This window comes from Poecilia reticulata, chromosome 13, assembly GCF_904066995.2.
Source record: "Poecilia reticulata chromosome 13, P_reticulata-male-v2, whole genome shotgun sequence".
In the NCBI taxonomy this organism is placed as follows: Eukaryota; Metazoa; Chordata; class Actinopteri; order Cyprinodontiformes; family Poeciliidae; genus Poecilia; species Poecilia reticulata.
In genome coordinates this window covers 34688483-34713823 of record NC_088842.1, presented here as the reverse complement: position 1 = coordinate 34713823, position 25341 = coordinate 34688483, and the positions used below count along the sequence as shown (strand labels likewise).

The 25341-nt window shown below is 44.2% G+C and overlaps 3 protein-coding genes across 3 annotated transcripts; 1 reads left to right on the top strand and 2 right to left on the bottom strand.

The window, feature by feature from the left end:
* Positions 1-78: 78 nt before the first annotated feature.
* On the bottom strand, positions 79-9467 carry eif2a (eukaryotic translation initiation factor 2A). Its single transcript, XM_008426752.2, has 16 exons — positions 9353-9467; positions 8183-8252; positions 8041-8112; positions 6656-6774; positions 6470-6569; positions 5076-5158; positions 4414-4487; positions 4167-4311; positions 3974-4090; positions 3744-3900; positions 3336-3420; positions 2103-2435; positions 1920-2033; positions 622-741; positions 447-512; positions 79-337 (listed from the first exon to the last, which is right to left on the bottom strand). The coding sequence occupies exons 1-16, from the start codon at positions 9378-9380 to the stop codon at positions 272-274; spliced, it is 1749 nt and encodes a 582-aa protein (XP_008424974.1). The 5' UTR covers positions 9381-9467; the 3' UTR covers positions 79-271.
* Positions 9468-10855: 1388 nt separating this feature from the next.
* On the top strand, positions 10856-13136 carry serp1 (stress-associated endoplasmic reticulum protein 1). The gene is made up of 3 exons (XM_008426754.2): positions 10856-11055; positions 11441-11513; positions 12674-13136. Exons 1-3 carry the CDS (start codon positions 10972-10974, stop codon positions 12712-12714), a joined length of 198 nt encoding a protein of 65 aa, XP_008424976.1. The 5' UTR covers positions 10856-10971; the 3' UTR covers positions 12715-13136.
* Positions 13137-16328: 3192 nt separating this feature from the next.
* On the bottom strand, positions 16329-23755 carry mmp23bb (matrix metallopeptidase 23bb). Its single transcript, XM_008426755.3, has 8 exons — positions 23383-23755; positions 21152-21264; positions 20871-21010; positions 19975-20142; positions 18589-18753; positions 18351-18461; positions 18120-18246; positions 16329-18022 (listed from the first exon to the last, which is right to left on the bottom strand). The coding sequence occupies exons 1-8, from the start codon at positions 23419-23421 to the stop codon at positions 17830-17832; spliced, it is 1056 nt and encodes a 351-aa protein (XP_008424977.1). The 5' UTR covers positions 23422-23755; the 3' UTR covers positions 16329-17829.
* Positions 23756-25341: the final 1586 nt, after the last annotated feature.

Below are 25341 nucleotides of genomic sequence, written 5' to 3'. Positions count from 1 at the left end.
GTTCCGGTGATGAGATGCACCCAAAGCCGGGTCCGAACCAGGGTCAGAGGTCATGACTCCACATTAAAGACACTGAGCTTCAGAACAGGCTTTTATTGTGAAACACTGTACAGATGAGGCAGCCTCACCGCCTACTGCCTACGTTTCCCAGAATGCCGCTGTTGCTCAGCAAACCTAAACAACTAAGCCCCGCCCCCCAATCCAGTCCCGTTTCTGTCCAATCAGCCGCTGCTCCTGGCCGTGTCAGAGTGAAGCATGCTGGGAAGGCATCCTACGGCTTGACCTGCAGCGCCTGCAGCTCCTTCAGCAGCTGCTCCTCCTTCTGGATCTTCTCCACCTGCAGCAGACAGACAGAGCAGCTTTCTTTAAAGGTCAGAGGTCACCATACTGGTCTGAATGTTTCTCCGTATGCAGACAATATTCTGCTGTGTTTATGGATCCGTCACCTGGTTCTTCTGCAGAACTTTCCCCGACGCCTGCTGCTCCTTCAGCTCCTCGATGGCTCTCAGTTTCTGACAGAATAATCGTTCACATCACTGATTAGATTAGATTAGAAGGTTTTAATCTCCTGATGTTTGATGTCCAGGCAGCAGATCTCATGGCGGTCCCGTTTCCTCTCACCTTGTTTAAGTTCTTGATCTTCTTGTCCATCTCCGGGTCTCCGCTGCCGCCGCTCGCCTCTGATTGGCTGTGGCTCACAGGTGCGGGAGCAGATTGAGGTTCAGGGTCAGGTTTGGCCTCCTGCGTCGATATTTAAGGAGTTATCACAGATAATCAGAGACGGAGCAGCAGGACCAGGACACCTTCGCACCGATCGACTGTTTTCACTGCCGATATCTGAGGTTTGACATCGGCCGACTGTTTTCACTGCCGATATCTGAGGTTTGACATCGGCCGACTGTTTTCACTGCCGATATCTGAGGTTTGACATCGGCCGACTGTTTTCACTCCCGATATCTGAGGTTTGACATCGGCGACTGCCGGATATCTGGGTTTTCACTGCCGATATCTGAGGTTTGACATCGGCCGACTGTTTTCACTGCCGATATCTGAGGTTTGACATCGGCCGACTGTTTCACTGCCGATATCTGAGGTTTGACATCGGCCGATTTCACTGCCGATATCTGAGGTTTGACATCGGCCGACTGTTTTCACTGCCGATATCTGAGGTTTGACATCGGCCGACTGTTTTCACTGCCGATATCTGAGGTTTGACATCGGCCGACTGTTTTCACTGCCGATATCTGAGGTTTGACATCGGCCGACTGTTTTCACTGCCGATATCTGAGGTTTGACATCGGCCGACTGTTTTCACTCTCGATATCTGAGGTTTGACATCGGCCGACTGTTTTCACTCTCGATATCTGAGGTTTGACATCGGCCGACTGTTTTCACTGCCGATATCTGAGGTTTGACATCGGCCGACTGTTTTCACTGCCGATATCTGAGGTTTGACATCGGCCGACTGTTTTCACTGCCGATATCTGAGGTTTGGCATCGGCCGACTGTTTTCACTGCCGATATCTGAGGTTTGACATCGGCCGACTGTTTTCACTGCCGATATCTGAGGTTTGGCATCGGCCGACTGTTTTCACTGCCGATATCTGAGGTTTGACATCGGCCGATCCGATACGGAAAAACAGCTGAACTGCTATGTTACTGTAAAGATGCATTAAAATTCATTGAAAGTATTAATTTTGCATTGAAAGTGTTACCATTTACCAAATGACACTTCATTCCTGAATTAGACTGAGTAGATCCGCTCTTATAGATCCAGAACATCGTCACGGATACCCGATCTAGAATTTACTGCACCAGAAGCTGGTACGGGATCGGTGCGTCTCTAGTCTGTGACTGATATCTGACATCAAATCGCCGTTTGGTGTCCCTTTACAGGAAGTAATCACGGTGCTGCTCACCAGTTTGGCGGCTTTCTTTGCTTCTCGCTTCCTCTGGTTCTTCAAAGCCGTCTTGGAGAGGCTCTTCTCTCCGCCCAGTCCGGTCCGGAGGTTCTGAGGAGGTTCTTCCTCATGCTGAAGGACACACACTCCGTTACCACAGGCATTCAGCTGCAGGCTGGATGTATTGTAACGTTTCCTCACCAGTTTGGAGCTGGGAGCGGCCGGCAGGTGCCTCAGCGCGGGGGGGCGGTACGCCTGCGTGGGGGCGGCCTGGGTGGAGCCCAGCTCGCTCGTCGCCACCTGGTACCGGATGGGCCGCTCCGGAAAGGTACCGTCCGGGAACGGCTGCCAGCGGACGTCCCTCAGCTCCGCACCCTCTGCAACATCGTGCTTCTGCAGAACCGAGCCGGTGTAGTGCCAGATCTTATAACCGTTACTGACCCGCAGCCGAGGGGCGCAGGTCGCCGTGACGATGTGCTCGCCATCGGGACACCAGGAGAAAAACGTGGCGTCTGGAGCCTGAGGCGTGGACACCTGCAGGAGAGCAGACAGTAATCACACCAAAAAAACACCTGGATGATTTAATTCACTCATTTTAACTCATCTAACAGGAGGTAACAGACGCTAACAGGGAAAACGTAGCCAAAATTAAACAGCTAACGGAAGCTAACAGATGCTAACAGGGGAAACGTAGCCAAAAAACAAACAGCTAACGGAAGCTAACAGACGCTAACAGGGAAAACTTAGCCAAAAATAAACAGCTAACGGAAGCTAACAGACGCTAACAGGGAAAACTTAGCTAAAAATAAACAGCTAACGGAAGCTAACAGACGCTAACAGGGAAAACTTAGCTAAAGATAAACAGCTAACGGAAGCTAACAGAACAAACGTTCTGAAGTTTATGGTCATCCCAGCTCACATTTACATGTTTATGGTAACAAATCTGGACTTAAGAAACCGAATGAATGTATATAAAAGAACAATTTAAATTAAGTACTTATAAGAATAAAAAACTGAAACAAATCTGAAAGCAAGAGATGGATAAAAAATAATAATTTTACACAATAAAGTCTATATAATCAATAATCAAAATTGGAGCGTTAAATTTAAAGCCCTAATAATAAAACTGCAAATTGAGCATGTAATCCGTCGTAGGTTAGATTCTGTGCTAATACGTCCTTGTTTTCGCTCCCTCTGAAACCTGCTTTTTCTTAAATAAATAAAACTAATTTCCATGTGGACAGGAGGGAAACATTGTTAAAAACGTTCCTTTTTTAAAATGAAAACATTTTCAGCTTAAAATCGTCTGGTGCATGAAATAAAAACTGCAACTGCAGGAAGTTTTCCAACTGTCCCAAGTTAGAAACTCAATAATTTCCCCTGTACAACCAGCAGCTGTCATGACCTGAGCCCGGCTGCAGGTAAACCTCTCACCTGTTTGTACTTCTTCACGTCCCAAACCTCCATCTTGCCCCTGAGGTTCCCGAACCCGGCCAGAACCAGGATGTGGCCCTGAGGACTGAGGCAGGAGGGAAATAATTCGGCTGAAGCCCAAAACGTATTTAGGCTTACAGAGCAGATTTCACCACCTGACAGCGTTTGACAGTTTTTCTATAACTGTTTAGGTTATAAGCACATTTAGCATTGTGTTCATGAGATTGATTGTCAGCGCTAAGCCCCGCCTCCGGGCTGTGATTGGATGTTTTTGGTGCATTTCTTTAGACAACAATAGCAGTTCAGGGAGGAGTTGATCATAAACTATTATAGACATATTTATTATAAACGTTACATCCTGCAGCTTTAAGGATCCAGAAACAGAACGGGTGCGATTCCCCTCCCTACCTGTAGTAGGCGGCGTTTCGCGGGCCGGTGCCGAAGTCGAACACGGCTTCACACTTCAGGTTGAAGACGGTGGCTTTGGCCGGCATGAAGCCGTAAACCACGCAGAACTCCGAGGAGTTGGGGCTCCAGGCCGCGTCGTAGATCGGCCCGTTCTTGGCTGCGAGAGAATCAGATGGAGGGAGTCGGTGTTCTGGATCGGAACCGGGTCGCTTACCGAGCGCGGCTCTTACCCAGCTGGACCAGAGCCGTCTCTCCGTTCACACCCAGGTAGTGCAGCGTCTGCTCGCCGTAGTACGAAGCTCCACTTTTATCCACCTCCGTGCTCGCCGTGACCAGGACGGCGGAGGCTGTGGGGGGAGACACGGGTCAGAGCCCGGCCCGGACCGGACCGGACCGAGCTGGGTTCTGGACCGGACCGCTCACCTTTCTGGTTCCACTGCATCGCGACTTTATCCGCCTTGAAGAAGCTCTTGTTAGCGAGCGCTGCGCCGGGCCCGCCCAGAACCGGGTACTGGTAGAGCCGCACGAAAGACGGCGCTCCTTTACTGCCGGGGACGTAGATGGCTACCTGCAGAGGACAGACGGGGACAGACGGGGACAGACGGGGACGGATGGGGACGCAGTGAGTAAAGGTAACAAACGACCCGGTTCAGACCCGGTTTGGTCTCACCTTGCAGGGCTGAGGTCCAGACGACACGGCGAAGTCAGAAACTTTCTGCATGTGAAGCTTGTTGGCGATGGAGTCTGAGGAAGACAACAAGACGTTACCATGACGACGAGGAGACTTTTGTCCAACAAAATTTATATTAAAAATGCAAAAATTAGTTTGTGTGGGTTTTTACTATTATTTTTTGTTTATTAATTTAATTATAAATTATTATAATTATATAATTATAATTAGATCCAAAACAAACATTCTTTTCTGTCTTGTCCACAAAGTTCACTTCCATTCTTGACTTGTGGCAAAGGTCTAAAAAGTTCATTCCAAGGGCCACAAATGGCCCGTGGGCCACACTTTGAACACCCCTGACCTGCTGGGTTCCTGTAAGAACAACCACTAACTGGCTGCTAACCACGTTTTACTTCTGTTAATGAAAATCAATAAAATAAAATTTAAAGGTAAAAAAAAAAAAAAAAAACAGTAATTTTTTAAACTGAAATAAAAATAAAAACATTATTAATCTGACGAATTAATGAGAAAAAGTTTGCGTCTCTTTAGCCTGAAGCATCAGGGATTCGGCAGACTCCTGCTGTGCCGCGTTCTGCCAGCAGATGGCGGTACGCAGGTCAGGTGAAAAAAAAAAAAAAGAAATAAAGCGGAAAGTTTCTCACTGAAGTCGTTGTTCTCAAAGAAGTGCAGCTCGTTGTTGACGCTCCTCACGCAGACCTTCTCGTCTTCAGTCCACTTGGGACACCTGGACACAACGACAGACATGAAGCCCAATCGATCAATCAGAAACAGGGATCCACCCAGAAAACTATCTGACGCCGCTGGTAGCAGCCCACCGTGCTACAAAACATTAAAAATTCACAGGAAATTTAAAAATCTGACTGTTTATTGATGTATACGTAAAGGTTTTAGCAGGTAATCTGTGATTGGCTGCTGGTGAGGCAGCAAATCACATCTGTCTCTGTTTCTGTCTCGCACGAATGAGGCGAGTAAACGTGTTGCGATGTAAACGCCACACATCGTTCTCTAGTCACAAAGACGCTCACACCAGCCTCACTGCACACTCCGCTTAGCGGCACAAATATGTCGCACGTCATACGCAGAAGGTTGCTGGCATCCAGGCTCTCAGGAAAAACGTTTATTTACGTACTGCGGCTTTATTGGATGAGGATGTTAGCATCTTGTCAGGTAGAGACAGGAAGTGATTAAATATTGTCCCACTGGTGTGCCGTGGTGGCGCAGGGGTTAAGCACAACCCACATATGGAGGAGGCCTTAGTCCTCGACGCAGCTGTCGCAGGTTCGATTCCCGGCCTTGGCGACCTTTGCTGCATGTCTTCCCCCTTCTCTCAATATCCACCTTCCTGTCAATCAACTATCAAATAAAGGCCACTAGAGCCAAAAAAAAAAAATATATATATATATATATATATATATATATAGACCCCTGACCTCAGACTCCCTTTCACCAAGGATGCTGTTTAACCCGTCTTTGCTATACGTTACTAAATCAATAACAATATATTATTATGATCAGTATCAATAGAATCTGATAAAATATTCACTGAGCTCTGATCCAGAACCGCACAGACTTCTGGGGGATGAAGGCAGAGGAAAGACTTTAGCTCAGCCTCTCACAGCTAAGCTAAGCTAAGCTAAGCTAAGCTAGGTTGGGGGAATCAACTAACTCGCTCGCTCTTTGGTTGCCTAGCAACAACCTGTGGCGTAATTTGCGCATCGCCTCACAACTGCTTAAAAATAAACAACAACAAGGATAAAAGAGGAAATCACAAGCCACCAGTTTGGTAGTTTTGACATATGAAACAACTAATCAATAATTATCAATATCAACTGATATGAAACTGTTAAATTGTGATAAATTTTTTTGTCCATTTTGTCCAGCTGGAATCTCACTGGTGGGTAAAAACAACTATTTAAAATAAACAAACAATGCTCAGCCTGGTGGGAGCAAATAAAGCCTGGCAGCCTGCCAGGCTGATGACACTGTGGGGGAAACCATGAGCCAATCAGAACGCTGCAGAGTGTACTGGACCAACCAGGAGTCGACTTTCTTCTGGTACAGAGCTTTGACCAGTCGGCCGCTCGGTAACTCCCACAGCTGCAGGTTGGCGTCCCCCTGAGGACTGTCCTGAGTCTCTGCAGGACAGACAGACAGACAGAGACAGCGTCTCAGTGACTTCCTGGACGTTTCCTCCGACGTCTCTGGGTCCAACGTCTCTTACTGGTGTACGGTTGCCAGGTGACCAGGATGTTGTTGAGGGGAGAGAACTCCAGCAGAGCTGTTTTTGGGAGGTCAAAGGTGGACACCACAGATCCGTCCGCACACTTCACCACGGAGACGCTGCAGGACAGAAGGACAGGCTGTCAACAAGCCGCCATGTTGCTGCATTGAGGCGAGCAACTAAAAACCAACCTGTCTCAACTGAAAACTGGAACAAAATTACAAATATGTGGATGAAAAGGACACAAAAGACTTTCAGCGTGATTAGAAAAAACATGGAAGCTCCTCAATCTGCATGTAGAGCTTTAAAAATGTTGGATATAACAGATTTTTTACCAGGGAAACATGATTCAGGATTTCAAATCTGACAAAATAAGAGTTTCATTTTTATTGATGACTTGTTTGAAGGGGAGATTTTGAAATCATTTGGTCAGATTCAGAAGTACCTGATGTGCCATTCTGAATGGTCTCTTCTTAAATCACGACCTACTGATTGAGAAATGTCCTCCATAAAGGTCAAATCTACATAAATGTTTACAGTCATGTATGTCGGAGGGGCCTCCTGGGACAAATGACAGGTGGGAACTAGAAATGAATGTTGTGACTGAGGATCAAGGTGGGAGCAAACGTGTGAAAATGGATATAAACTGACCAACAGAAAGTAATCGTTAGATATTTCAAAACAACATGTTTTATTTCAAAATTTGATGAGATTTGATCAAATTTGTGCACTAGTTGGAGATCACACTCAGATCCTCTGGGATTGTCCAAAGATTACAACATTTTGGGAAGGAATTAAAGAGGAAATTTAAAATATTTTACACGTTTATATTGAATGGAACCCCCTGGTCTTTGTTGTGGGGGTTCGCCTGAGTGATTTATTAAGTAAAGAAAAACGGTGCTTGTTTGGAATCCTTGTACTCATAGCCAAAACAATGATAACAGCATGTTGGTACAAACCCCCTACTATAAATCAATGGAAAGAGAGAATGGTGAGCGTTTATACAATGGAGAAAATAACAGCAAAACTGAACATGTCCGTTGATTAATTTAAGAAAAGGAGGAGCCCTTTGATGACATAGTTGAGATTGACATGGTAGAAGGTAAACTAGATGTAAATACACAGGTATACTCAGTGTGGATGTTTGACATGAACTCACTCACTCTTGAGGAAGATCTTCCCCTGATTTCATGTTTGTAACCTTTTTATTTTAATACTCCGCTGATCAGTGGAGAAAAGACTCTTTGGGATTTCAGCCGAATCCTTCAGATGTTCAGCTGATTTGTTTGATTGAACTGGAAATTGATGTTTGTGACTTAATGTGATGAATATTGAATTTGAATGCAGAATTAATAAAATAAAAGTCCTGTTGGAAAAACAACAACCTGTGTCCGTTGCACCATCCTACAAGAGTCCCGTCCTTGCTGAAGGTGAGGTACCTGGCGGGCCGGCTGTCCCTGAGAGACACAGAGACGAGGTCACAAAAGGTCACAGGAAGCTGTTTGATTACAGAGGGGAGGAGGGCACCTCTGGAAGGACGAGTACTGCTCACACCGCGGGGGTCCGCACAGCAACGACGTCCCGTCTGATCCACACACTGAAACAAAAACACGGTGAAGCTGCAGCAGGAAGCGACACTCTGACTGCCGGAATATTCCTGACCTGTATGATTACAGGAAAGCCATGTTTTGTGATTTATTGTAGACATTTTATGGTGGGGATGCAAGATACATCAGTACTAGCATTCGTATCAGTCGACATTAGTAATTTTTACATACCAATATCAGACTGATAAATAAAAACTCAATCAACACCAACAACCAATATTTGTTGCAATTTGTTTATGGTGTTTTTTATTCCTTAAAGGTGTCAAAACAATAGAGAAATATACAATGTCGGCAAATATCAGAAATATTAACATCGAATATCAATTTCAGCCTGAATTTTCATATCGGTGCATTTCTATTTTTAGCGCTGATTACTGAATGTTGTGTCTTTGGTTGGATTCCTAATGGTCTCTAACTCTATTTGTAGCTTAAATCATTATGTTGATTTCTGAAAACTTTAAATAAATCACAACTATAAATATTACTCCAGTAGATGATCGTCTCTAAATCTTTGTCTAAATCACACAAAAACAATTCCAATAACTTTATGTAAAGTTACTGCGTTGAGTGCCATTCTGCTCTGCTCTGATTTAAATGATTATTAACTATCAAGTGATAAATCCATCAGATGAAATTAAAGTAAAGACATTTTCTGAACTGAACATGAGGATTTAAAAATGTCGGCATAAACACAGAAACCCAGACAGCGGCGGAAACCCCTGATCTGTATGCTGTTGTGAAGGTCTCTTGAACCTGCAGAGCTCAGACAGCAGCTTTTGGTGTGGTTTATTGATTTCCGTTGTTTTACTGAAGATGTTCAGGATTATTTAAATCAAGCCGAATGACGCAGCTCAGTCTGCTGCCGTTGGTGAGGTCAGAGTTCAGTTGCCGGAGTTTCAACATTTCAACCAAACGGATGTTAAACTGACGCTGAATGGATTTCCTACGGAGTCTGGTTAAATGTTGGTTAATAAAGAAGAACAACGCTTCACCTTAGAGTCAGACTCTGTCAATAACGTCCCACACTGAATGAACAAATAACCAACGAGAGGAAAACGTCACAAAACACAGAGATTTAACTTGGAATTACCTGCGAGCAGCGGAATGGGGGGCGCCATGTTTACATGTGCCGGAAGAAGAAGGGAGTTACTCGGAAGTGCGTGACGGGGAGAGGAGGCGGGACTTCCAGTGCCACATCAGCATAACACGTCGGTTCTCTTTAAAAAGATAACTATGACAGCAGAGTTTATCATTTTAAATATAATATAAAACATACTAATTTCGTTTTAAGAGTAAATGTGGGCCTTTGATTACCAAAAAATCTGTTTTCTTAACGCTGAACAACTTATTGAAGTTGAACGAGGGTCAAGATGCTGTGAACTACACAAAACTAACACAACTTCCGTTTTCAAAATAAGAGTTAGCAGCTATGGATTACATTAAGTGGATTTATGGGACATTATGGCTGACATTAAATGACCGAAATTAAATGACAACAACAAGCAAGGCTGGGAGTAAATGAATCTGTCCTCTTCCCACTCCTTTTCGACCTAATATGTATTTTAGCTATTAGCTCAAATACACACGCACACACACGCACACACACACACACACACACACACACACACACACACACACACACACACACACACACACACATAGTTAATGTATTGTTACTCTTACTTGAGTTGGATTTCTGGATACTCTGCTCACCACAGTTTTATATATATATATATATATATATATATATATATATATATATATATATATATATATATATATATATATATATATATATATATATATATATATACACTGCATAAAGGGAACACTTAAACAACACAATATAACTCCAAGTAAATCAAACTTCTGTGAAATCAAACTGTCCACTTAGGAAGCAACACTGATTGACAACAGGGACCTTCGTCGGGTCAATAAGAGTTGCTTCCTAAGTGGACAGTTTGATTTCACAGAAGTTTGATTTTCTTGGAGTTATATTGTTATATTGTGTTGTTTAAGTGTTCCCTTTATTTTTTTGAGCAGTATATATAAAACCAGAAATGTGGGTGACACACACAGACGCCTATGGTTTATGTTAAGGTGAGACTTTTTGCATATAGTTTTTGTTGTTCTGTTATTTTCTACCTCCTGAGCCATTTGGAGATTGTGAATATGTCCAAAAGGCAAACATGATTAATTGAAGTACTTTACTCTGTTCTAATATACAACATATATGCATTGCCTACTTGAAATATTAGTTTGATACATTTTTATTTTTCAAAAATGTTTAGAAAAGTATTTCTCTTAATTGAATGGCACTTGATTAATTTGTGTAATAGCTACTTTTTACGCTTACTTGATTAAAAATATGTTGAAGTTGAGCTACTCTTTCTGGAGAACATTTTCAATGCACTCTACCCTGAGATAATTTGAGTTTTAAACTTTCAAATGAGGCAAAAGGGGTCATTTTATTCTGAAGGGACGCAGCGGAATTCCGAATTTGGTGTTGACACGCTTCACGGGCTACAGTGTGACACTCGGGGGCGTGGTTTGCTTAAAGAGGGCGGGGCTTCGAGTTTTTGAGTACGTAGACAAAGCTGAGTTCCTCCCAGTCCGAGACCCAGCGGAGCGGAGAGCGCGAGGAGCGTTAACGGCTTTAATAAACAAACAAACAGGCAAACAAACAAAGAAGAAGAAGAAGAAGAAAAGATGGTGGCCAAGCAGAGGATCCGCATGGCGAACGAGAAGCACAGCAAGAACATCACGCAGCGGGGGAACGTGGCCAAGTCCACGGTGAGTGACCGAACCCGACCGGAACCAGTCCGAAACCGCTGGTTAGATTCTGACCGAACCGAACCAGTTCGAGCTTAAGGTGAGATCTGATGACACCATTAGCAGAAACGGAGTTTCCTGAGATCGATCAGCTGATTGGTTCCCAGAAGGCGGCTGGACTTCTGCTTCTGCTAAGATCTGACCGAGTTTTCACTGGTTCTGTGGCTCGGTTCGGTTCCGATTGCAAACATGCTGTCAGTGATCGATCATCAAGAAAACAGGGAGGAAAGTTCCAGGAGAAAATCCACGGAGAAAGACCGATTGATCACATCTGATCAGCTGATGAAGACTCTTCTGATCATCACCTATCAGAGCTGATCAATAATCAAAGTGCTGTGTGTTTCAGAGGAACCTGGTGGAGGAGAAGGGAGTTGGACCGTGGCTGCTGGCGCTCTTCATCTTCGTGGTCTGTGGATCAGGTGAGTCTTCCTCACGGATCAGGTTATCAATCAGTATTGATCTCCTTCAATTGAACATAACTGCTGTGAGCCAATCAGAGGGTGAAAACCTGCAGCAATATGGATCAATAAACTTAATAAAACTCTAAAGTAGGGTGTCCAAGTGCGGCGCAGGGCCTTTGTTAGATGTAACAGAAAGTATAAATGTATCATTAAAGTTTTATTTTTCTGTTTAGCTTTTCTGTCACATCCTCCCTTTTAATCTGCTTTTAACTACGTTAACTTAATAAATCAGGTTTTTATTGCTGAGAAACTTTATAAATAAATTAGTAAACCTTATTACTTTATAAATAATTCATATTTATTTTATTGTTGAGCAGGAAGAGAAATTCTCAAAACTTTATGCAAGTTTAGTTAATATTTTATTACATTTTACATATTATATGTTTTTACTTTACATATTTTCACAGAAGTTTTTCTACAGCTGTTTCAAAGATAAATTGTATTTTTATTTTTTACTTCATTTGATTATTTCTTACATATTTTTACAGATTAAGTATCTGTTTCCTTAAAAACATTGTTGTTGTTCATCAGTCACAGCTCATACTTTTATTTTATTTAAGATAGAAAAAGCAACAAAATAAACTAATACAATATGAAATGAAATATCTCCATAAATTTAAATGTAAAAATGTGTTTTTTCCTGTTTTCTGTAGAAACAATGATTCATGTTTGTATTTATTCATTCAGATTAATTTCAGTTGATGAGATTTTACCAGCGGGGGTCAAACGTGCCCTTTGACCTTTCACAGTAAAAGTTGCAGCGCTCTGATGTCGCTCCAACCTTTAGAGAGAAAGGACAGATAAGAAACACCTGTCTGCCAGGTGTGTTTATCTGAGCATGCGCAGTCGGACGCAGAGCGGTTATTGATCAGAGGTCTCACTCTGATCAGAGTCCAGCTGGCTGCTGTTTGTCCAGTCTGACGGTTTTCACAGGAATAAAACCAGACAACACACTCTGAGCTGATGAAAGCATACAAAATAAAACATACAAAAATAATAAACAAAATCAAGTTGGATAATTGAAAAAAAAATCAAATCATGTAGATATAATTTACATATATTTGAGCAAATAAAACAAGTTTAAACCATGTAGTAAAAGTTGTTCTGTTTCCCTGCAGCCATCTTTCAGATCATCCAGAGCATCAGGATGGGCATGTAGGGTGACGTCACCAGCAGGGGGCGGGGCCTGAACTGAGAAAGCATGACGTCAAACATTCCTCAAACATTCCTGAACTTTGACCTCTCACAGAAGCCCCGCCCCGCTCCCCGTCTAGCCCCGCCCCCTGCCGCATTAGCCCCGCCCCCAGAGACCGGCCCGTCGTGCCGCTGCGCTCCACCTCGTGCCTTCCTCTGTTTACCTGGACGCAGCTCCGCCCCCTCCGGATGCGCCTCATCAGCCTGACGGCGGAGGGAGGATGGGCGGGGTTAAACTCCAGATCCAATCTGTCTCCTCCTCGCGGACCTGACAGGAAGTGACCTTTTGAATCAGAAGGTGTAAAGGTGCCGACAGGTGAGGCTGCACCGTGTGCAGCTGCACCTGAACATTCCTGATCCACCAATAAAGTTTCACTCTGAACATCAGCGCCGCCTCTGTGTTTCCTGGTCCCGGTTCTGGAGCCAAGCAGTTGGTCTTAGTTTCAGTTTGATAGTTTAACCATCAGTTTTCATATAAAAAAGAAACAACTGATGAAGATGGAGTTTTAAATCCTGCTGCAGGTGCTGAATTCATCCAGCAGGTGGCGCCTTTTGCCCAATGACTCAACTGAAGGACCGCGCAGCAGTGGGACGTACGACGGAGTTTTAGGGTCATTGTACATTTAAAAAAAAAAAAAAGTACATTTTCACCAAGAAATCTAAAATATTCAGAATTTGTTTTAAAAAAAAGGGAAATTTTTGAGCTTGGGAAGTCAAACTTTCATGTGAAAAACAAAAACTGAAATGTTGAGATTACGCTCGGGTATTCTCTAGAAAATAACTAGAAAATTTATGAGATCCAAAAGTCAAAAACTTTAAACTTTGGGGGGGAAAAATGTCATAAAATTGTTTTCTAGAACATTTCTGGAACTTTGAGCTGATTTATTTACTTTTTTCTGTCTACAGTGGCCCTAATAAGCCGTAATAGAGTAACTCAAAACCTTGTCTCCCATCTTCCTGTTTAACTTCTTGTTACTAATATGAATTTTCCTTGTTAGTAAAACTTTTCTTGTGTTTAATTCAATTCAAAAACACCGTCAAAGGGAAACTTGATGCTGTAACTCATATTAGCTTCTTGAAAGAGTTGTAGATGCTAATGGGTAGCAGATGCTAATGGGTAAATGCTAATGGGTAGATGCTAACGGTAGGATGAATCGTAGCATTCTGTTAGCGACTTTAAAGAAGCTGCTGACCGAAGACACTGTGGTTGAAGAGGATGCCAAGTGTTGTCTGTAATATTCTTGATTTTATGTAAAACTCCTCTTTAAACCAGAACCTTTATCAGGTTGTTGAGACTTTTTAACTGGTTCTGATGCTGCTGCCTCAATAGATGACAGCAGAAAAGATTCTCTCACAAACAGACTATAGAAAATCTGCAGCATCTAAATGGCAACCAAAAAAGTGAACTCTGGTCTACGTACAAACCTCGATATGGGTTCGGATGAAGTGAACTCGGATCAGAGACCGCTCCAAAAGCAGGAAGTGGACTACAGCACAGTGCATTCTGGGTAAATCCAACCAAAGCAAAAGTCCTAGCCTAGCACTAGTGGGGGAAATGGCTTGTGATCTTTAGCCAAAGACTAAAGAAAATCCTCCAACTGCTAAAATCTGTCGCTGAATAGCAAAAATATTCTGCTAATGTCGAAAAAACACAATTTCTCAATTATGTTTCCATTAAATAAACACAATTAAAATCACACCTGAATAAGTTTATTCATAAGTAAATAAAAAACATGCTGCACATTATCCTCCTACTACTTCCGGTCGTTTTCGTCTTCTCCGTTCCGCCAGTGGGAACATCCGGTTGTTGATCATGTGACTGGTCTGATGCAAAATTAACTCACTTCATCATAGTTCCAACACTTTTTATTACAACTTTCGAAATTGCCGTATTTCCATTAAGTGAATTTATTTTCAAAATGTCAAATTTGGACTATGTGGTTCATGGAAACGCAGCTACTGTTGCGTCTCCAGTCCAGTCTGTTCAGATGAACACCAAGACATGCATCATCTTCTTCTTCTCCCATGATGGAAATAGTTTGACCTAAACCTGTTTCTCTTAAAAAACCTTCAATGATCTCCTTTGTTTTGTTTTTAACCCTGGATTTATCCTGTCTTTATCTCATGTTTGGCCCCATTCTGTCCTCTTAGCCCTGTAATCATCCCAGTCTTGTATGTTTTGGTGCTTAATCCCAGTTTTATCCCATGTTCCGTGTGTCCATCCCATGTTAATCTCTGTACCATGTCGGTTGTTTAACCCCATTCTTTTGTTTTTGTCGCATGTAACTCGCTGTGTGTCCCGTGTTTAACCCAGTCCGGCTCTGACCCACATCCCCTGCCGGTCCCACCGTCTTCCCACCAGACGCTCTTTGTTCTCCGGCTTTTGTTCCCGACGATCGGCGAGTCGACATTCAGGAAGCTGGAAACAACAGGCGGCTCAGACGGAGACGTCCTGCAGCTGAAGCAGGCAGCGTGGTTGTCATGGTGATGATCGGGCCTTTAATCGACGTTTTCAGATTATAACTTGTTAAACAGGCATAAAGGAACCCCCTCAGTATTTTCTCTGAGCGTTGTCATTTAACTGTTACAACCATTTAAATAGGAACATATTTATTTTATAGCTCTGGCTACGAATGCTAATGCTACTCTTAGCATCTTTACCCTCATCGTAAACTTGGCTCAGAAAACCAACAAAAAACGTTTGTGCAGCGAAGCTAACATGCTAATGCCACTTCAACACAAAATTAACCAGAATAAGTAAACATATAACAAAAAGTAGTAAACAGTTCTTAATGTCAGCGTCTTGTCGCTAACGTCAAACTTAGCATTGGTAAACAAAAGTAACTAGTGGCTAATGCAGTCATAGCTAACTTTTAATTTTGTCTAGTAAATGTTGCTAGTTACAACATTTAAAGTCAGATATGTGTACATTCAGCTTTACAATTCTTACATGAATTACCCCCATTAAAGTCCTAAAATGTACAATTTACAAGGTTTTACATGGTTCAACTTGTTTCTAACCACAAAAATAAAATGGTTTTATTTTAAGTACATAAAAATCTAATTCAATTATATTTAGCTAGCACAGTTAGCAACGGTAGCACTACCTGGCTGAAGCTGAAAAGCTGAAGCTTTTTAGCTTCAGATAATAAAAAAATAACTATAGCCTTAATCTAAACTAAAGAAAAACGCATCGCCAATAGATTAGTTCATTTCCACCTAAAAACTCAAATGACATCCACGTTTTTTTTTCTTTTAAATACATTAAATTAATCTCAAAATGTTATTGGCAGAAATGTATTCCTCCCTGGGTATTATTTTTCTCTCTTATAGCTACAAAGTGCCTTCTGCTATAAATAAAAGTAGAAAAATGAGCTGGATATCCAATGACATCTGTTAGCTCTCAAATATTTCTTAACTTTTCCTGACTAATATTCAGAATACAGTCTCCTTTGATTGACATCTTTTATTTCCACTTGAGAAATCTGAGACCTAAACTTATCCAATGAGAAGAGAAGCTGGAACTCGTGAGACAGTAAAAAATTCTGAGGTGGATAGGAAAAAATAGGTTCCTGCAACTGGAAGCCAACAATGTTTATTGCAGCTGCTCTACATATCAAAAAGTTTATATCATTACAATCTTAGGAACTAGAATGTTGTTATCTGGTAGCTGTTGGCTGTGGGAGTTTAAAGCTGCAGTGTATAACTTTTATTTAAAAAAAAAAAATAGACTTTTACATATTTGTTTAAACTGTCACCAGACAGTATGGAGCTCCTCTGCTTTCTCCCACTGATAACCAGAAACAACCAATCAGAGCGGGTCTTAGCGCCTCCTCAGTGCTAATATGCGTGCAAAGGAGGCGGGGTTTAGCGCTGTCAATCAATTTTTCCACACACTATCTGATTCATAGCAAACTGTCACAACATGGTGACAGTTGCAACAAATATCTACAAATATTCTTTATAAAAGTTACATACTGCGACTTCAAAGACCCCCGAAGAAATACTCTGTATGACAGAAATAAATTCAGCCAATCAGATGGACCGCCAGTTGAAATCAGAAATGAATATCCGGGCTAACTGTGGGTGGTGTTTGTAGGACATTGGTGAGATCATCCAGGTTCTCTGAAGGGTTCTTCTGATGGTGCCGATAGAGACCCAGCCTGAACTGGATAAGCTTTGGGTTTGAAGGTTCGACATTGTGCCAGTTCTGTTAGAGTCGAGTCATTGATACCGAGTAGAGAATACCAGATCAGGTGTGAAGACAATGATTCTATTTCCTGTCTGTACCAAGGCTGAAACTGATGGTTGAGACACAGAAAAACTCCACAGATAAAGCTGACATAATAGAAACCTCTTATGTTCTGGCAATGTGATCCAGTCTGAGACTGTTGAGCCATGTTTGATGCCCAGGTACAATGATGTCCGGATCTCGTATGTAGAATCACCGTTGGAAGGTGCAAGTGATGTGGAGAGAGGTCAAAGAGCATCTCTTGGGTCTGCGGTGTTCAAACAGGTCTATGTAGGCTGTAGAGAGCAGAACAAGGTCTTTACTCTGTCTGAAGGAGCCCAAGTGAGATGGTGACCCCCAAGGAGAGCAAACACTGATGGATGGTTGAAGCTCTCCTGACTTGAACCTGACTCTGGCAAAGCATTGTGCAACTCATTGATGTCCATGACTTCATTACCAGTTCTGAGAAGATGAGGTAACGTTCTGCTCCATGTAAATGTCTGCCCATAAGACGGGTCCTTTGGGAACGTGGTGTCCCTAGAACAGGGGTGTCAAACTCCAGTCCTGAAGGGCCGCTGTCCTGCAGTTTTTAGATGTGCCACAGGTACAAAACACCTGAATCAAATGGCTTAATTACCTCCTCAGTTCTCCAGAGCCTTGCTAATGACCTAATTATTCTATTCAGGTGTGGTGCAGCAGAGGCACTTCTAAAAGTTGCAGGACACCGGTCCTCGAGGACTGGAGTTTGACACCCCTGCTCTAGAAACTGATAGACTTTTCTCAGGGTCGCTACACCCCATATGCCTCTGTGTCTCCTTACTGTCCCTGTGTTGATGCCTGCAGACGTTCTCAGCTGTTGGACGGCTGCTCTGGTTTCAGCCGGATGGCCCAGGAGTTGGCGGACACGATGTCTCCACGCCGGTGGATCCGGCAGGTGTAGACGCCCTCGTTGAACTCATTTGCAACGATGCGAAGGTCTCTGTCCTTCATCACAATGTACCCAGGAATGGAGGTCAGGATCTGCTCGCCGTCTTTGTACCAGCTGCAGAAAACAGGTAGAGGATGGAGGAAATGGTTTGAGTGCAGTTCTGCTGGGTCCGACCCAATCAGCTCATCAGTAAGTCTCTGTCTGCGCTCACCTGACTTTAGGGGGAGAACGGAGGCTTTTGGTGCCACAGCGGAAACCCACCACCTTCCCTCGAGGAACCATCTTGATCTTCACGTTGGCAGGGGGTGATGTTGGCGTGGCGACCACATCCAAGGGTTCTGCGGTAGGAATGAGACCCAGACAGGAAAGTTCTGATTCTGTCTTTTCAAAGATCACAGAGAGTCATTCTACTAAAGAGTACTACAGAGATCCTCAAGGTCACCGTAGCAAAGGTCACAGCGCTGCGGACAGTTCTTCCTCATGAAAGTCTTCCTCCGTTCACAGAATCCGAGTCGAGCCCATGGATCGCAGACCCTCTTCTTATCCTGGCATCCTACAGACACAAAAACAACATCCTTAGGAATGACTCTTCAACAGAGACCTGACTGCAGCACACAGGAGGCAGAAACAACTTAGACGTCAGAGTAAACACAAGACAAGGGTCTGTTCTGGGTCGGTACCATAGAGCCTCTGGATCCCCCACACGTCGTCCTGAGCGATGTTTCTCTGCCCGGTGTACGTGGCGTTGGGATGCATCAGGGCATCCGGGTCTCTGGAGTGCCACAGCCCCAAAGCGTGACCGATCTCATGGGCCGCCACCTGGACCAGGTCGTTCAGCCAGACGCCTGCAGATCCAGAGTCAGAGGTCCAACACTGGTTCTGGATCAGTCTGCCGGCTGGGGCTCTAAAGGGGAGCCGTCTGTGCTCATCAATCACAAAATTTTAGTGGAGGTGTATGAACATATCCGAGTCTGTGTGCATTTCCACAGCAGTAAACCAGTTTGAAGTCAGATTTCAGAGCTCATCAGAGAGCTGACGGCAACAGACTGGTGACCTGTCCAGGGTGACCCCGCCTCTCGCCTGAAACATTCGCTGGAGATGGGCACCCAACCCCGCTAGGGAGAAGGGTGTTAGAAAATGGATGGATGGATGGATGGATGGATGGATGGATGGATGGATGGATGGATGGATGGATGGATGGATGGATGGATGGATGGATGGATGGATGGATGGATGGATGGATGGGTCAGAGAGCTGAAACAGAGCAGTGACACAGACAGCAGAACTGCTGCCTTGCAGCATGAAGATCCTGGGTTCAAATCTTAAATGTTAGCGTTAGCCGGCTGTCATTGCTCCAGTACCAACTGTTACGCTTGGGTCCTATGCTATATTTAACCTTACCACCAAGATGCTAACTGTGTTATTAAGAACTACTACTTTTTCTTACTATGATTTACTTCTACAGGTTATTTTAGTCTTGAAGCGTTAGCATAGCAACATTAGCATATTACTCTTGCCATACAAACTCTTTTTTGTTTGATTGATATTGAGGTAAAGATGGTAAAAGTAGCATTAGCATCCCTTTGTCTGATTTGCACGTTTAGATCCCCGCCTGGGTTCTTCTGCATGGAGTTTGGATGTTTGGGTTTCCCTAGCTGCATTCACTGTCTGATCTACGAGCGACACCTGGTGGACAGGAGGGGTAATGCAGCCTATGAGGTAAAACTTGCTGTAGTTTCCTGCATCTCTCCAATTAGATAGTTAGCAGATTTTAACTGCAGAATCAGAAGGAGGTGAACAATCCTGTTCATTTAAACTGGGGGCCATGATGTGATGTCATCTTTTCAATTTTACCCAGACTGTTTATTAAGATAGTTCTTAAAATAAACTTATTGAAAGCAAGAAGCATCCATTAGACTTGTTGAATTTTACTTTTCAGATTGATTTTTATCTCCTATTCTGATCTACTGGTCAGTTACTTGTGGAGTTCCTCAGGGATGTGTGCTGGAGTCCATGTTTTGGTTTTTAACTTGATCCTTTTAGTGTTGGTAGTGCTGAGGTGTTACCTTGTTTCCAGCTGAACCTGGACTTCCCGAGGATCCAGAACTCATGGTTGTCGAAGTGGATCTCTCCTCGAGGCGGCAGGAAGGCGTGAGCCAGCTCCCCATTCAGGCCGTCGAAGCACGGATGGAGAGGAGACCACCAGCAGTCAGTGTGGTTGAAGGTGTAGAAACCTAACGCACCAAAGACAAGATCAGAGGAATTAAATCCACAAACGTTTGTATTATTATTCAACCTTTAGTGTCTCAGTGGAAACTGGATTCAGCTTGGAGGAAGAAAGCCTTAAAGGTTTGGTGCAGTAATAGTTGTGTTTGTTTTTTTTCAGTTAGTTTAAATTAGTTTTTAGAGAGTATTTGATAGTTTCTAGTAGTTAGATGTTGCTTAGTTTTAGTTAAATTATTAGTTATTGTAGTAGTTTTAGTTACTTTGGCTCATTTTTAGATCAGAATTTAAAGAGTTAAAAGGATTGTGATTATCGTTTGGGGAATGATTCAACAGAAAACACAATTTTCTAAAATTGTATTTTATTATTGCTGAACAATCAACTGACTGGTGTTTTATCCCAACTTTTGCTGTCGCCATTTTGCGGATAAAGGCGCAGAGAGCCGACAGCTGACGTAAGCTGCTGCCTGTGAGGGGAAAACTACATTTCGCATCAGTTTAAAGACTATAATAGATTAACAAAGACTAAAACTAAAGATATTATGTCTATAATTTCAGTATGTTTTAGTTAGTTTTATAAGTGTACGACAGTTCCAGTTAATTATAGTTTCCCCCCATTAATTCCCGTTTTTCTTCATTTCAGTTAATGAAAATATTTTCTCAGCTTTTGTTATCTCGGTAGTTTTAGTTAACTATAATAACCGTGGTAGTTTGTTGTGATCCTTCCCCTGTGACGTACCGATGGTGATGTCAGCGGTGGCGCTGCCGTTGGTGACCTCGGTGAAGGTCAGCGGCGACACGTCGCTCCATTTGGTGAAGGCGATGCTGATGGCCTTCCGGGTGTCCTCCTTGTTCAGGGTGTTGGGGAACTTTATGATCCTGGACGATGAAGAGGCGGCAGGTCAGCGGGCTTGTTTTGCCCTGAGCACCGCCTGGCAGGCTGCTTGAAGCTCCGCCTCTTTTAACAGGCTCACGGTCAGCTTCCTGCTCACCTGTTCAGGTGTTTCTGGGCGGACCCACCTGTATGTGATGTTGTGATGAGCCCACTTGTGTCCCAGCGGGTTGATGGCGTAGCGTCTGGTTCTGGTTCCTCGGTCTGAGATCGTCTCCATCATCATGCTGCTGCCAGATATCTGTCAATAAAACGTCAACATTCAATCAGCTGCATGAGGAACGGAGCTGAAGTTCCTCTGGCGACCACCAGGGGGAGCTACTGATGCGCCCTGAAGCAGAATAAACAAATAAAACCAACTAGGAAAGTTTCAGAGTCACAGCCAGACAAAGTCATAACATCAGCAGAAAAAGGTGTAAATGTTGTTTTAACGATATAAAAGCTTTGACAGATTTATCTAGATCTGATCTGATCCATCTGGTTCTTTATTGGAAATAAAATAATCCTTTGTTAAAACATTTCAATCCTGATGATGATGATGATTTGGTGCAAAAAATAAAATATTCTCTGATTGGTAAAACTTCACAAACCTTCAAAATCACTCATTTAAAATTTTATTATTTTTCGTGAAGAAGTTTGTATAAAATAACTTCTTTATTTTCATATTATTGCGACTTTATTCTGATATTAGATTCATCACATTATTACAATTTCATTCTCATAATTTAACAAACCTTCATTAATGGGCGACCAAATAAAATCCCATCATAGGTTTGGGTCAGAACTCGGTTCTGGTCAGAACTCGGTTCTGGTGTTTGGTTTGGGTCAGAACTCGGTTCTGGTGTTCGGTTTGGGTCAGAACTCGGTTCTGGTCAGAACTCGGTTCTGGTGTTTGGTTTGGGTCAGAACTCGGTTCTGGTGTTCGGTTTGGGTCAGAACTCGGTTCTGGTCAGAACTCGGTTCTGGTGTTTGGTTTGGGTCAGAACTCGGTTCTGGTCAGAACTCGGTTCTGGTGTTTGGTTTGGGTCAGAACTCGGTTCTGGTGTTTGGTTTGGGTCAGAACTCGGTTCTGGTCAGAACTCGGTTCTGGTGTTTGGTTTGGGTCAGAACTCGGTTCTGGTGTTCGGTTTGGGTCAGAACTCGGTTCTGGTCAGAACTCGGTTCTGGTGTTCAGTTCTGGTCAGAACTCGGTTCTGGTGTTTGGTTTGGGTCAGAACTCGGTTCTGGTGTTCGGTTTGGGTCAGAACTCGGTTCTGGTGTTCGGTTTGGGTCAGAACTCGGTTCTGGTCAGAACTCGGTTCTGGTGTTCAGTTCTGGTCAGAACTCGGTTCTGGTGTTTGGTTTGGGTCAGAACTCGGTTCTGGTGTTCGGTTTGGGTCAGAACTCGGTTCTGGTCAGAACTCGGTTCTGGTGTTCGGTTCTGGTCAGAACTCGGTTCTGGTGTTCAGTTCTGGTCAGAACTCGGTTCTGGTGTTTGGTTTGGGTCAGAACTCGGTTCTGGTGTTCAGTTTGGGTCAGAACTCGGCTTTAGTGCAGCTTTAGTTTCAGGTGGTTTGGTTTTGGACTTCAGCTCAGTCTCGGGTCAGAACCGGGTCGCTCTACACAGATGTAGGAACTTTTCTTCATGCTTTGTTGGTGTCTGTCGCCCACGTGTGGGCCGGGCTCAGAACCGCCTCTGTTCTGTTCCTCGGACCCGACCAGAACAGCAGCAGCACCTGTTGGAGCCGACACCAGAACCAGAACAAACAGGCCCACTGTCTGACACATCAGACGGCTCAGATTACAAACCAGAACCATCTGATCCGGCCCCTCCTCCCTCCACATACCAGGGGTCGGGTCCAGGAGTCAGAACCCGGCCACCAGGACCGGAACACAACCAGAACCTCACGGGAACCGGGCCTGCTAGATCCAACAGGTTCTGATAATTGGAGCGGTTCTGGGTTCTGGACCCAGTGGGACCGACAGGAAGCTGCAGCTGCCTGACAAACCAGAACCTCAGTGGAGAACTGGACCGGGCTGCACCGCAGCTGCTCGACCCGACTGGACCCGACCCAACCGGACCGGACCTCTGTTTGGGTCCAGAACCTCAGAACTTTCACACATCATGAATCTCCTGGTTCTGATTCTGGGTGGATCTGAACCCTCTACAATCAGAACCCAAAGAGAACCGGGTCAGAACCTGCAGGACAAACCTGCAGGGACGCAAAAGTCCAAAAAGTTCAGAACCAGGCTGAGGGCCCCTGATGAAGAGGAGGGCCCCTCCTCTTCATCACACAGTCACTCCTCAGAGGTCACTGACAGCTGATCCAGTAATCAAACCGAACCGAACCGAACCGGTCAGGAGCAGAACTTCACTGACCTTCATCATCATCACCAGCAGCAGCAGGAGGAGCTTCATGGTGTCCCCTCTGCGCCGTCCTGCCCGTCCGGACCGAACTCCTGCTGCTCCGCTGCCGCTCCGGACCAACTGAGGGAAGTTCGCGGAGTGTGTGTGCGCTCGCTGCTGCAGGCGGGGCGGTGCGGGTGGGCGGGGTCAGGTGTGTGCGCGGTGTCCGCTTACTTTCCGCGGAGACATTTTAACCGTTTCAGCGCCGAACCCAAACGAACCTAGCCGAGAAAGAGGGAACCCGCTCCGATCCGGAGGACAAACAAGAGCGAGCCGACCCGCGGGCCCCCCGGGGCCGCCAGGGGCCCAGGTAGGGACGCCCTGAGGTGTTTTCGGCTCCAGATGTTTGAGACATCTGTGAAAACAGACGCTGGAAAACACGGAGTCCCACGGAGGAAAAAGTTCTGAGCTTTTCATATCCAATGAGACAGACTGGGCCGCAGAAATGGTTCCATTCAGGTTCTGATTGTTGAACTGGATCAGAACCAGGAACCGGCAGATGACTGAGAGAGAAATCTCTGTTTGTTTTGGGCTGGAAAGATAAAATGGAGAAAATGTGAAATAGTAATGCTGACCCGGTTCTGGTGGATTTGGACCCAGCTGAGTGAACAGTGGTTCTGTTATACACGATGCCAGGAGGGAAAGAGATCAGCAATGATGCTGGGAAGGGTTCGAAGGTCATTACCAAACTACCTGAATCCATTATTCTGCAGAGCGGAAACTTCAGAGAAATGAGCAGAAATCCCGGCTGTGAAGCACGGCGGTGGCAGGCTGGTGATGTGGGATTGATCTGAGGCCGTCTGCTCCTCAGTTGCAGCCAGACCCAAACCAGGTCGTCAGCAGACTGATGGTTCCGAACACACAGCGAGTCTACAACACGAGGTTTGACGAAGGTGTTACTGTGGCCTAATCAAAGCCCAGAGCTCAGCCTGGTTGAAATCCTGGAACCTTTAGAAAAACAATATAAGACGAATGGAAATCTCAGCTGGAGGTTATGTTGGGCCACAACGACCAGAACGGGTCACTGGGTTCCATGGACCTTACCAAGCTCCGCCCAGAAACGCCCCTCGAAAGTCCCACGTGACTTCATGTCTCACACTAACCTCCTCGCAGAGCTTAGCTTCTATAGCTTCTATGGGATTTTTCATTTCGACTGACTCTCTGTAGAGTATTTCTGAGTCGATTAGTTTAGCATTTCTGCCGGATTTTCATAAAATATCAGCCACGACAAGGGAACCAACAAGTTCATGTCATCTTTTTTGGACGACATCAAGATGTTTGAGCCACGCGATGCCTCTAACATTGTGCGAGTTGCAGCTAAATGCTACCAGTCGATGAGGAAAACAGCAGATACTCAGACCCTCAGCATAAATATAGCTGTGGACAAGATCGCTGATGCCTGTTGTTCTTGCAAGGCTGGGTAAGTCGGACATTGATGGCTTTAAGGGTTCGAATGTGCCTAGGTCTTAGACACGGTACTCAGTGCTAGCGTGGCTAACACAATTACAGTTTAGTAAAAGCTAGCGTGGCTAACACGATTACAGTTTAGTAAAAGGTAGCGTGGCTAACACGATTACAGTTTAGTAAAAGGTAGCGTGGCTAACACGATTACAGTTTAGTAAAAGCTAGCGTGGCTAACACCTTAGTAAAAGCTAGCGTGGCTAACACGATTACAGTTTAGTAAAAGCTAGCGTGGCTAACACAATTACAGTTTAGTAAATATCCTTTCCAGGTGAAATAAAATCTTTAATGTATGTCAGATACGGTACACATTGCATATTGATCTGTTCAGCTAACGTAAGACTGTAACAGACAGGCTTCAGGATGTAGAAGTTGTATCGGTACTGCCATTATGCTGTACTTGGCTAAAAGGTTTTCTTAATGGATGTGTTTATTATTGACTATTTTTTTCATTCACTAAACACAAAGAAA